This window comes from Lissotriton vulgaris, chromosome 12 (assembly GCF_964263255.1).
Source record: "Lissotriton vulgaris chromosome 12, aLisVul1.2, whole genome shotgun sequence".
NCBI lineage: Eukaryota > Metazoa > Chordata > Amphibia > Caudata > Salamandridae > Lissotriton > Lissotriton vulgaris.
In genome coordinates, this window is record NC_141700.1 from 676,812,697 (window position 1) to 676,825,428 (window position 12,732).

Here is a 12,732-nt window from a genome sequence, read left to right on the forward strand (position 1 = left end):
AGAGGGCAAACAAAGCGAGTGTTTGCTTCAACAATGAGAAGGCAGGACTTGAAACAAATCCTGTTCTAGGGCAGGGCAATACCAGACATCCGCCGAGCATGTCACCTGCAGAGTGGGAACATTCTGGTCGCATAAGGAGACAACATGGCTCAGTGGTCAATGGAGAAGAGGCAATAGGCCACTTTATTGAAGGCCGAAACAATCTTTGCAATGATTTGCAATAAGGGAGACGCTGAAGGCATACGAGCAGCAGTAGTAAGTGAAATAACAAGCAGATGTGAAAGCAGAGGCGGCACACTGCAGTTCACAGAGTAGAGATAAGGGGCATAGGAGCGTTGCCCCACTGCCCCCTCTGAGCTGCCACATAAATGATGTAATATTTATTATGTTAAATGTTTAAAAATATACCTCATGACATCCACGGCGGAGCTATTTGGGCAGGGCGTTGGGTGCAGCCTATCTGATTGGGGGGCTTGGGATAAACTCAAGTGCGCATGTCCGGTTGGACAGGTCTCTTACTGTGTCCAGCCCGGCATGCGCAGAAAAGTGGTTATTACTTTCTGCCCACCACTTTTAGCACCCACAAGCCGCCACTGGTAGAGATTATAAGTTAAATGAGACTTCTGGGCAAGTGGCCATCTTGTAACTTTCAGTCAATAACATGGAAAGAGATATGACATACCCCAAAAAAGTAAGAGCACCATCGATTCGGCTTGTACAACACACACCACACCCATCAATGAGCAATGCCAAGTTGAGCTCAGACAGGTCACTGGACAATCTACTTGGCTAACAGGAAAGGACAGGGGGGGGGGCTTTTTAACAAGTTTCTTGGTCAGTACAAGGCAATTACTGACAATGTCAAGTGTTTCAAAAATGTAAACATAACCAAACTGAAACAACTGAGCTACCAGAATCTATATCCTGACAGGATTCCCAAAGGACTGTTACATACCAAGCTTAATAACTACCAGAAAAAGTCAAAGTTGAATAGATGAAAATAATTGCTAAGATCGATGGCAATTATTGGAATAAAATCGATGCTTTAAAGAGGAGGCGTTAGCCGCATGGACGACAACTCACAGAAAACAGTAGTAATTGTCTGGAATGGGCAGACACAAACCAAGCATCTCGTCTGCTGAGATGGAAAGCTGAATGTGCAAGCAGAACTCAACATATTTGAAGCAAACCACTGAACTAGCTTTAGGGATAAGAGGAAAAAACTGATGACATCAGTGTGGATCAAGACTAAAGCTTTCTCTCCGTCAAAGGGAAAGAGAAAAAATAACAGAGGAAATTAACAGATACAACCTAGAGCGCTCTTTCACAGAAAGACGTCTCATCCAGCTCAGAGAAAGAACCAGTGGCAATCCTAGAAAACAAACATTAAGCATTTACAAGGAACCGGAAAAGCAACAGCGTTAATCACAGAAAACGCAAACAAAACGTTTCAGTCGCCAAAAAGGGACCAGCAACAATAAGCAGTTCGAGGCTGAATATCTGCATTGCCTAGAAGCCACTGGGGTAAATGAGGTGATACAGGTCAAGGCATTCAATACCTCACTGGGAACCGAGCAAGCACCGCCAGAAAGCAGAGCATACGTATGCCAATGTCTCACTGGGATACTGAGACGCAGGAAAGGATCAATCCAAAGCACTGAAAGGCAAAAACCAGGCAGCGACAGTGAACTAAACATTCCAGTTACAGGTAATGAAGACACTTGAAATCAGAAACACAACAAGAAATGGAAAAACAAGTTCAGGAAGCAAGCTCAAGTCCAAACATGTCAGTCTGTCAATCGCAATAATTACACTATTATCCTAGTGAGTGGGAATAGTGTGCAGTGTGGACAGGCCAGCACTGCAGCGATAAGACTTGTTGATAGCAAGGAAAGTGCAGATAAGTTACCCACTGCCACACAAAAATCACTGGCAAATGAGGGCCCCTAGACTGAGAACTTGGGTGGAGTAGGTGTGGTGGCTTTCCAACATTCACTCAGCGCCTGCTATCAGGTGGCGCGCAGCTCTCTGAAACTGTTTGGGATTCTAGGGCCCCTCACCTTTGAACACTACAGGTGCACAGTGGGGCCACTGCCTCCAGGGCTTTCTGGTAATAAGTGCCACCCTCACGAACAAAAGTGGCGTAGAATGGCGACCGACTAATTTCGGACACTCATTCACGCCTGCCAAGTGGTGGCTTGTTGCTCTCTGAAGCTCATTGGTAGACTAGTGCACAATGGTGACCCATTGGGAGACTAGTACACAATGGTGACCCACTGCCTCCAGGACTTTCTGGTAATAGGTGCCACCCTCACGAACAAGAGTGGCGTCGAATGGCGACCGGCTAATTTCTGACATTCATTCACGCCTGACAAGTGGTGCTCGTTGCTCTCTGAAGCTCATTGGTAGACTAATGCACAATGGTGACCCATTGGGAGACTAGTGCACAATGGTGACCCACTGCCTCCAGGACTTTCTGGTAATAGGTGCCACCCTCACAAACAAGAGTGGCGTAGAATGGCGACCGACTAATTTCGGACACTCATTCACGCCTGCCAAATGGTGGCTTGTTGCTCTCTGAAGCTCATTGGTAGACTAGTGCACAATGGTGACCCATTGGGAGACTAGTACACAATGGTGACCCACTGCCTCCAGGACTTTCTGGTAATAGGTGCCACCCTCACGAACAAGAGTGGCGTCGAATGGCGACCGGCTAATTTCTGACATTCATTCACGCCTGACAAGTGGTGCTCGTTGCTCTCTGAAGCTCATTGGTAGACTAATGCACAATGGTGACCCATTGGGAGACTAGTGCACAATGGTGACCCACTGCCTCCAGGACTTTCTGGTAATAGGTGCCACCCTCACAAACAAGAGTGGCGTAGAATGGCGACCGACTAATTTCGGACACTCATTCACGCCTGCCAAGTGGTGGCTTGTTGCTCTCTGAAGCTCATTGGTAGACTAGTGCACAATGGTGACCCATTGGGAGACTAGTACACAATGGTGACCCACTGCCTCCAGGACTTTCTGGTAATAGGTGCCACCCTCACGAACAAGAGTGGCGTTGAATGGCGACCGGCTAATTTCTGACATTCATTTACGCCTGACAAGTGTGGTGGCTCGTTGCTCTCTGAAGCTCATTGGTAGACTAGTGCATAATGGTGACCCACTGCCTCCAGGTCTTCCTGATAATCACAAGTGCCACCCCCAAAAACGAGTGGCGTAGACTGGGAACTGGTAGCTGGCCAACACTCAATCAACGCCTGCAGGCCCACTGCTCTCTGAAACTCATTGGTGAACACCAGTGGTGCACAATTGTGGTGCAGTGGTACTCGCGAGGGCCGCGAGCACGGGTGGCGCGCGGCGACGACATTCACCGGAAACACCTGGAGCCCGTGCGTGACGCAGCCAGGCTCGCGCCCTCGCAGTGCGCCGAGCACGCAGCAGCTGCAGGCAGGAAGTCGACGCCACCCCCCCTCGCGCACAGGGAGCCGGAGCGAGCAGCACCTGAAATCAGAGCAGGTGCGCACAGGAAACGTGAACTTCTCATTACTCACGAGGCCTCCTCTCTGGGGAGCCTCTTCAACTCTCCTCAGACAACTGCACACCAGAAACGATGCCCTGCCGGCGTATAATTGATGCACAATTATCGGCAGCCTAGATTGGACTGGCACGGGGGCTGCGGAGCTGTCGTGCCAGCACCAGATGGGAAAGAACCGCAGCAGCAGGGTGGTAAGCCTTTGCAGGCCATCCACCAACTCAAATGTCACCAGAACGCTAGGTTTGCTTGACTTTTTGTAATATAAAGCGCCAAAGCGGCACTTCAGCTACTCCAGGGCGCTGTTTCAGGAAACAATCAAACTGAGATGATGCTGATGATGATGGAGAAAGTTGCAGGTAGCATGGCGAGCACTGTGCATCAAAGACTTAAGCCGGAAATAGGTCGGAGGGCGTGCATACTGGGGTCTTCTGGGCCATTCGCCAAGTGCCCCATACTGTAATGAACTACAGGTGAACTTTTTCAGCAGAAAATCAAATTTGGTGAGGCAAATGCCAATGTTGTCTTCGGAGAGCGTAAACAGTGTAGCTTCTATGTCCAAGGTCGTGGTGTGTCACTCTAGGTGGTGGGCTGGGGTAGGCACACACTGAGCATTTGTCAACAGCGTCACTTGGGTCAAATCAGAAAAGGGCAAGCTTCACTCAAGCCTCGTGACTTCTGGTGACTGCAGATTCTTAGCGGTGCACGGGGGTGGAGGGTCAGGTGAGCCTCGCGTTGTTTCCATAAGGTTTGCAAGCAGGGCTATTTGCAGAGGACTTCCGGGAGTCTGGGCCAGCTGGCTGTCTAGAGATGCAGCGGTCACATGCACGACTTGTTGTGTACATGCACTCAGCACCCACTCTGCTGTCTCACACTGGTAATAACCTCAAGCGCTTTCAAGGGTTGCATCCAGACATGGCGGCGCAGACTAGCACAGCACCATGCCATTATCCATCTTGTAGGAACACTTAATGCACAATGCCAGCCTTGAGGCTGCTTTCACCATGCCAAGTTTGATGCTCAAGTGTCTTCCTACTTGCAGCCATTCCCAATTATTCTTAAACACTGACTGGCCCATTTTGCTAACAGAATTAGCTTTTTTATGTTGCATTTGGTGGGCATCAGTGAAACGTATAGCATCCCATTGTGCAGGATTTGGGCAGTTGCAATAACATGATTCAGATCTTCATCATTTAGAATCAATGAGATTCAAAGTAAAGGAATGAGCTTTCTACCACGAAAGATTCCAGGGATCTTAGAAGACAGAGTGATTGAGACAGCATCATTTGAATTTTCACTATGCATGATTTGGAAGGTTAAAAAGATGAGAACCTTCGGCCAGAGGATTTATGATATCAACACACCTCCGCCAATAATCCAATATATGGGAGATTATACAGCACCATCTTCAATCATGCAATATTAGGGGAATCAAATGAGGCCACACACAATAATATAGAATTTGGAAGATCAAAGATACTGCCTTCAAATATAGAGAATTTTGGAGGAGATCAGTTGTCTTCAATACCACCTAACTTGAAAGATCTGTTTCAGTGTTCAGTAATGCAGGAATTGTGAGCTTCGACAGCACTGCCTTTGTTCCCGTGGAATTTGTGAAGAACAGGAAAGCACATAGATAATAAATCCAGCTACCACGCAAAACTTTCAATCACATAAGACTTTCATCATAGAAAGTCTGTAAGTTCAAAGGATACAGCTTTTCTAGCAAAGAACTTTGGAAATCAAAGATGGTCCGGCATTCACCATGCAGAACTAAGGAAAGTACAAACTTTCTACCACCTTTCATGTTGAGAACCAATGAAAGCAGATGATGCAGTTCTTATTGGACAGTATTTTGGAGAATTACAGAATGATACAATCACCACCATGCACAATTTTTGAGTGCACACCATGAACAACCTTCTACCCTACATCGCCATCTTTTCAGTCTTCGACCAGCCTACGTAAAATGTATGCAGCAAATCAAGTTTATCTTCGCCTCCCCAAGCTTAACCTTCCATGGATCCATTAATTATTCATCTGGACTCCATCTTGAGTAATCCAGAGCCACCTAGACATAGGAGGTTAAGGATACAGCTGTTCTCGTCTTGCTCCTGGATTTCTCAGCATCCTTTCACATGGCCAGTAACGGGGCTCCAATTCTTATGTCACCAGGCAGCACAAAGATAGCTGTGTCAATCAGAAGTTACCCAGATTAGATTGGCGACCAGTTAATCACCTTTACTTCGCATTAGCCAAGACTAGGGTTGCACAACTTTTAATAGGGACAAAAACATAAATACCAGTAAGCACATAACTGTGTGTAAATAAGTGACAACTCCTATTTGGCAACAAAATGCACACGGTGGAGTACATTTCATTATTCCTTTTAGGTGACCGGATAGACCATGTCCTTCAAATGGCAGGGAGAACCTTTCCTCTGACCTTACCCTGTGATTTTCTCCTAATTTTCCTCTCAATGAGACTCGAAAAGCTATCCAGTGAGGTTTGAGGCTCTGGCTAGCTTGGCGATGGACTCGGTCTCTGCCAAGCTGAAATCCAACGGCGCTTTGCCTCTCTTACTTAACATTTTTTCATGTTAACATACTATATTTATATTTGGGGCAAAGTAGCATAGAACATCATTTTAAAGATTGTTTTAGCTAAAATACCACCTTAATCCCTACTTAAAATGTCTGGCACACTTACAGTGTGTTACATAGAATACATGTACTAAAAGGAATTGAAGGACACTTCCAATTATCAGCTTCGATCCACCATTTTTGGTGTATTATGCAGCCAAACACCAATATGTTTTACCTTGGCGGAAAGACAGTGGTTACAGAGTCTGCGATAGTGACTCTGTAGTTATAGTTGAGAATTACAATAGCAAATTTAAAACATCATACATAAACATGCATTCTGAAAATATGAATGCCCAAAAATATTTAGGGCCTCATCTGGAGTTGAAAAGCGGAGGGTGGAATATAGGGTATCGCCAATCTCTTTTACTCATAACAGGTGGAGAGGTAAAGTTCAAAGACCCTCAAGATTGAGAAAAACTTAACCCGTTAGACCTTTAGACTCAGGGCTTGCCCCTTGCTTGCCAGTAGAATACTTCAATGGCTACTGGTGCAGAGAAACTGTACACATGAAATAATACCTATGCAAACATAAATCAAACATCAGCAACAGGTTGCTTGGTGTCTGCCTTACCTCTGGGCTCCTCTGCCTGCTTCGCTAGCTTGCGCAGTGCAGCGGCAAAACTGGAGGAGGGGGCCGACTGGACGGACAGAGTGCTGCTCGCCGCCGGGCTGCCATTGGGAAGCAGGGAGCCATTGATGGGGGAAGGGGTCAGGGGACTGACCGTCGCCGTGCTACGCGTCGCTGTTGAAAGCATTCCTATGGATGGGGACTTCGGCTCATGGCTCATGCCTGAAACAATGGAGAAAAAAGCAAGACAATGAAAAACTTCCATCCCTCGCAACAAGAAGCATATACCAATACCTATGTTTAATACTAGTTTTAGCCATAGGAGTTCCCATTCCAAAATTAAGACATAGAAGGTATCGCTCAAGAACAGCAGTAAGGCCACATGTTAAACCATCTCAAGAAGCAATGTTGATGAGACAAAAATACCTCCAGCCCACGCAGAGTGACCAGATGCTTGCCCAGGTACAGAACACATTTGCTGCATAAAAGGGGCTCAAGTGTTACAGAAGACGTGCCCCCGTGTAAACAGTCCAGACCCTTCGTTCCAGAGGGAGTCCTAGGGTGCTGTAGGGAAGAGACTTGTTCTCTATGTAGAAAGGCCCCTGGATTATGGTGGAATATATCTGCTGGGTTCATGCAGAAGGCCTTGCAGGTGGCTCCCCTTAAATTAATCCCCTACAGTATGAAGAATACAGCCATGATCACCATTTTAAGGATGTAGACAGATTTATATAATAATGCCTACCTCTGCGTAACAAGCAGAAAACACAAATTTTGCGCACAAAAAAACTTCCAAAAGAGCACGTAAATGTACAGAAAGATTTTGCAGATGCATATACTTAAACAAGCGGGTCACAGATGCTCTAGTCTAGATAAACGTGCCTGCAGCAAAGCAATACAACTACCTCCCCTTCCAACCCCCCCCCCCCCCCAATACATTGGTAACTAATTCTCAATTTCAGCACCACTGCATGCTGAAATGATGGGGTCACGCCTACTCCAATTTAGTGCACCAGCAAAAATAATGTCAAATACATCAAAGCCAAAACATGCATGTTTTTTTTTTCTTACTAGCCTTTATCCTTTCCAAACAAGGCAGCCCTAAGAACCATTTACAAAGATAAAGAGGTCTTGAAAAGAAACTTGTAACAATACTCCATTCTCGTCTAGCAATAAGTAGTCCAGAGCACCAAATCCTGGCAACAGTTTTGGCTTTGGAAACCATTCAGGTAATCCAAGCTTCTGTTGTGTGGTATATTGATGATGCATCTCTAGAAAACTGGTATTTTGTTTGTCTTTGATAATTAGTTTCCTGACTGATGATCAATCTAGTAGAAGTCCGTGTTCAATACGAAGCAAAGATGTGTCCAGGACTACAAAACTTTGTGAAGGTGGGAAACAGCCATTTTTAACAACGACACTAAACCACATCCGTCAGAAACTTTCACTTCTGAATTCTGTAACTTTGTGATATTTTGGTGGAAAAGTATCAGTTTGTTCAGGAAGAGCCTGAAGCAGCATGGGTAATCTGGTACTGACAGGACAAACACTGAGCACAACAAGCTGTGACTGGCTGGTTAAGAAAGCCAATAGTCTGACGGACCGTCCATGAAGGACCAATCAGAAGATGACAATTATAAACGATGCCATGAAAACAGTAACTCCCTCTCTGTGTATGGTGCCTTACCTCTTTTTAGGTTTTGCCTCGCCGAAGATGCGCTCTGCGCATCTTTTCGGCGCAGGCGAAATCCTGTTGAGTTGCATAGTGTGGCTTGGTTCGGCCCTCGTCCTTGATTGGCTGGCTCCGTAAACGGAGCCTTGCCATTGGACGAGGGGCCTGTCCGTCAATGCCGGACCAGACACGGGGGCGTTCCCGACATTCTTTGGCTTTTGCCGACGTCACGGGACGCCGGGAACGCCCCCGTGTCTGGTCCGGCATTGCCGGCACTACTGCGTCTCTTCTCCCCCGTTTCCCGCCCCGTGACTGGCCGGCCGGCCAATCCTAGCGCGGCCGGCCGGAAGTGCCCGCCCCCCGCAGCCCGGGGGAAGAAGTTGGCGTCTAGGTGAGTGGCTTTCTTGCCGTTCCCTCCCCCCTCCCACTGCCCGTGTGCCCGCCCGCCTCCCTCCCGCTGTCCGTGAGCCTGCCCGCCCCCTCCCGCTGTCCGTTAAACATTAAGGGCGCCAAGGTGCGCACCGTGGGCAACGAACCAAGTTTCACCCACGAGTCTGTGGGTACCAGAAATTTACGTTCCGCCGGCTGGATTCGGTAGCCGACCGGGCTGTAAGTTTTACCCGGGATTACGTGCTCACCGGTTCAGGGGTGGTTAAAGCTGTGGGTTTAGAGAGCCTGCATGAGCCCAATCTATGTGGGGGCATGCCAGCCAGGGCTAACAGTGGCGGTCCTCAGGGATCTGAGTTCTGATGTGTGTCCCTGGGGGGGAGGGGTGGGGGCTGTGAGTCTGGGCTGACACCGCTCTCTGCTCCCTCTAGGCCTCGCAGGTGACCGTCTGCCCCCCACCCTGCCCGAGAGACTCCCCGCGAGCAAGAGACAGTCACAGGTAGACTTTACTAGCTGCCACAGACAGAGACCCCACAATGCCAGAGAGAGACCACCCCGCGGGGAAGCCCTCTGCCCCATTTGCTGTCAGAGGGCCATCTCTTGAGTGACGCAGAGGGTCGGGGTTGGGCAGAGCTGTGTGTGGGCCCCAGTCCAGGCATGCAAGAGTGCTGCAGGAGAGGTTTGGGGTGCAGTGCCAACGCTTCCGGTCCCCTTTCCCGCACTCTTCTTTCTGGCGCCCTCGGCCTAGCGCCGGAAGAGCCGCTCGCGCCGCTCAGACCAGCGGCCGCTTCCATTCCGGGACAACAGGGGGGTCCCAGGTAAGGCGTGAGGTGCGCTGACCGAGCGCCGTGGGGGTGGGGGCATTTCCGCAACCACAGCAGTGCGGCATGGGTGAAAGATGGGGGCGTGACGCAGATACCTGCGCAGCAGGGGGGACTCTTCATGGGGCCCCCAATACTTCAAACGGTCCCCAATGCACGTCTGTGAGACACTGCAGCCCCTCGTCCCAGTGCGCGTGAGGGGCCGTCATTGTGTGATGCGTCACTGAGCGCCTGGGACTCAGTGTTGGAACAGCAGGGGAGATGTGCGTCAGAAGTGAGGCGCACTGGCAGAGCAGGGTTTGGTTGGCAGAGCTTTGTGTGGGCCTCAGAGCTGGAACAGCTGGAACAGGTGGGGGTTGGGGGGGGGGGGTGCAAGTTAAGACTGTGGTGCAGCGAGAGAGCAGTGCATGGGCCGGGGCACTGGAACAGCTGGGGGTTGGGGGGGGGGGTGCAAGTTAAGACTGTGGTTCAGTGGGAGAGCAGCGCATAGACCGGGGCACTGGAACAGCTGGGGGTTGGGGTGGGGGTGCAAGTTAAGACTGTGGTGCAGTGAGAGAGCAGTGCATGGGCCGGGCACTGGAACAGCTGGGGGTTGGGGCGGGGGTTGGTGCAGTGGGAGAGCAGTGCATCGGCCGGGGCACTGGAACAGCTGGGAGTTGGGGGGGGGGGGGGAGCGGGTGCAAGTTAAGACTGTGGTTCAGTGGGAGAGCAGTGCATAGACCGGGGCACTGGAACAGCTGGGGGGTTGGGGGTGCAAGTTAAGACTGTGGTTCAGTGGGAGAGCAGTGCATAGACCGGGGCACTGGAACAGCTGGGAGTTGGGGGGGGGGGGGGGGGGGAAGCGGGTGCAAGTTAAGACTGTGGTGCAGTGAGAGAGCAGTGCATGAGCCGGGGCACTGGAACAGCTGGGGGTTGGGGTGCAAGTTAAGACTGTGGTGCAGTGGGAGAGCAGTGCCTGGGCCGGGGCACTGGAACAGCAGGAGTACTGCACGTTGGGAACGAGGTGCACTGCTCGAGCCGCGCGTGCGCCCAGAGGTGCCGCACGTCAGAAACGAGGCGCTTCGACAGAGCTACTACTTGTAGGTGACCTTTAAAGCTTCACAGCCACAATCCAAGGCATAGGACAGATAGTTCCGAGACTTGCCACTCCTCCCAGCCCCTCCCAGCGCGCGGGCAGCGAGGGTCCCTGGCTCCGCCCACGGGCTCCGGATCCAGCCAATGGCAGCGTGGGGAGCCAGCCGGAGAGGGTTTAGCAGGGAAGCTGGTTAAAGTCTGGCACTTGGGCAAGGGACGTCAGAGGACTAAGACCAGTTTCCAACCACAGGAAGAGGCTGTGAGACTGCTGGGGGCTAGCCGAGCCAGGCCTAGCTATAGGGGCGCTGTGCCATCCTGGGGAAATCCCAGAAACCCACCCACGGGCCTTGTGCCAACGCAAGGATTATCTGATTTAGACGGGGTTATTGCCTGCCAACCCCATCAGATCCACCGAGCGACAACTGACAAAAAAAGCGACCCAGTGCCACATCAAAGAAAACCGAGGCCACTGTGCCAACCCTCCGTCGATCGCTGACTAAAGAGAAGGCTGGCGGTGTCCATGGACTAATGACAGAGGCCGCGGAAGAGAAATAAGCGGAGAGGCCCCTGTGCAAAACACCAGCATTATCTGACGAGGGCCAACACCAGGGGTCCCCTGTGCCAACACCAGCGAGATCTCACGACTGCCAATAAAGGAGTGGACCCTGTGCCAACACCAGAGAGACCTGACGAGTGCCAAGACCGGAAGGTCCCCTGTGCCAGCACCAGAACCTTCTATCGGCTGCTAGCATAGGAGCCCCCCTCCCCCTGCCCGACCCAGAGCTGTCTGACGCCTTCCAACCCGGGAGGTACCCGTGTGCCAGCCCTGGCCGTCAGGATCTGAAGGTACGCAGCTGAACCCAGCTAGCACACCCTCTTCTCCCTGTGGCACTGTGCTGGGCCTTGGTATTGGGGTCCTTCATCTTCGGTTCCCTAAACACCTCGCCCTGCCCTTCAGTTCTTTAATCCAGGCTCGGTTCCCTCTCCTCCCTCCAGTTCTTCGGTTATCCCTCATCCTGTTTTATTTCTCCTAGTTCTGGTTTCTAACTCGTTTCCTTCAATGAGATCCTGCTTTGGTTCACCCCTTTTCACCTTTCCTTTTCAGCATTAAGTCCTTCGCTTTTCTTCTGGCGCTCCCATTCCCATGTCCCTTGCCTCTCCTTTCATTTATCTCAAGCTGTCTCTTTCACTTGTAAATAGTTAAAGCCCTTTCCGGGCATCATGGCGCTAGACACCCCCCCCCCCACTATAAGCTTAACTTCACACATTCAATTTTGCTATTGAATCCGTAACTGGTTCCTTCGTTTCCTGATTTACTTCCATCACTCTTTCTTCCCATCTCTACTCCTTCACCCTGTCTTCTTTCACTCGCAAGCTCATTCCTTGTCCCCCATTTCCCTCATTTTTCTCCATCGTTTCCATAGTTGTACCTCCCCCAATCTACCTTAATTTCCTCGACCTCCACTGAGCTCCTCATTCCCCTATTCCCTCCTTCTCTCACTCGTCTTTTAGCCTCGTTCTCTATTCTCACCGCCCTAGCTTGACCTTTCGCCGTTTCCTTCCCTACCTGTGCATTTCGTCACCTCCTTCGTTCACCTTTTATCCAAAGTCTTCGTGGTTTTCCTTCCTTCCCTTCTACATGTACTCTCTCGCTCACCTCGCTTCCTTCACTTAGGTTACTTTTTTAAATCTCCCCAGTGCATTTTCCTTTACCTTCCAACCTACTACTTTTCCTCCTATCCCACAAACCCGTTTTTAGGTTTTGCCTCGCCAAAGATGCGCTCTGCGCATCTTTTCGGCACAGGCGAAAACCTGATGAGAACTGTAGTGTGGCTTGGTTCGGCCCTCGTCATTGATTGGCTGGCTCCGTAAACGGAGCCTTGCTATTGGACGAGGGGCCTGTCCGTCAATGCCGGACCAGACACGGGGGCGTTCCCGACATTCTTTGGCTTTTGCCGACGTCACGGGACGCCGGGAACGCCCCCGTGTCTGGTCCGGCATTGCCGGCACTACTGCGTCTCTTC

The 12,732-nt window shown here is 50.5% G+C and overlaps 1 protein-coding gene across 16 annotated transcripts in view; it reads right to left on the reverse strand.

Moving 5' to 3' along the window:
* Window positions 1–12,732, reverse strand: part of GSE1 (Gse1 coiled-coil protein) — a 1,074,384-nt gene that overhangs the window by 78,291 nt on the left and 983,361 nt on the right. For all 16 annotated transcript variants that reach the window (XM_086945866.1, XM_086945865.1, XM_086945862.1 and 13 more), the window contains one exon: window positions 6,758–6,976. In XM_086945866.1, coding sequence (XP_086801992.1) covers window positions 6,758–6,976 — 219 coding nt within the window. The remainder of the gene's footprint in view (window positions 1–6,757; window positions 6,977–12,732) is intronic.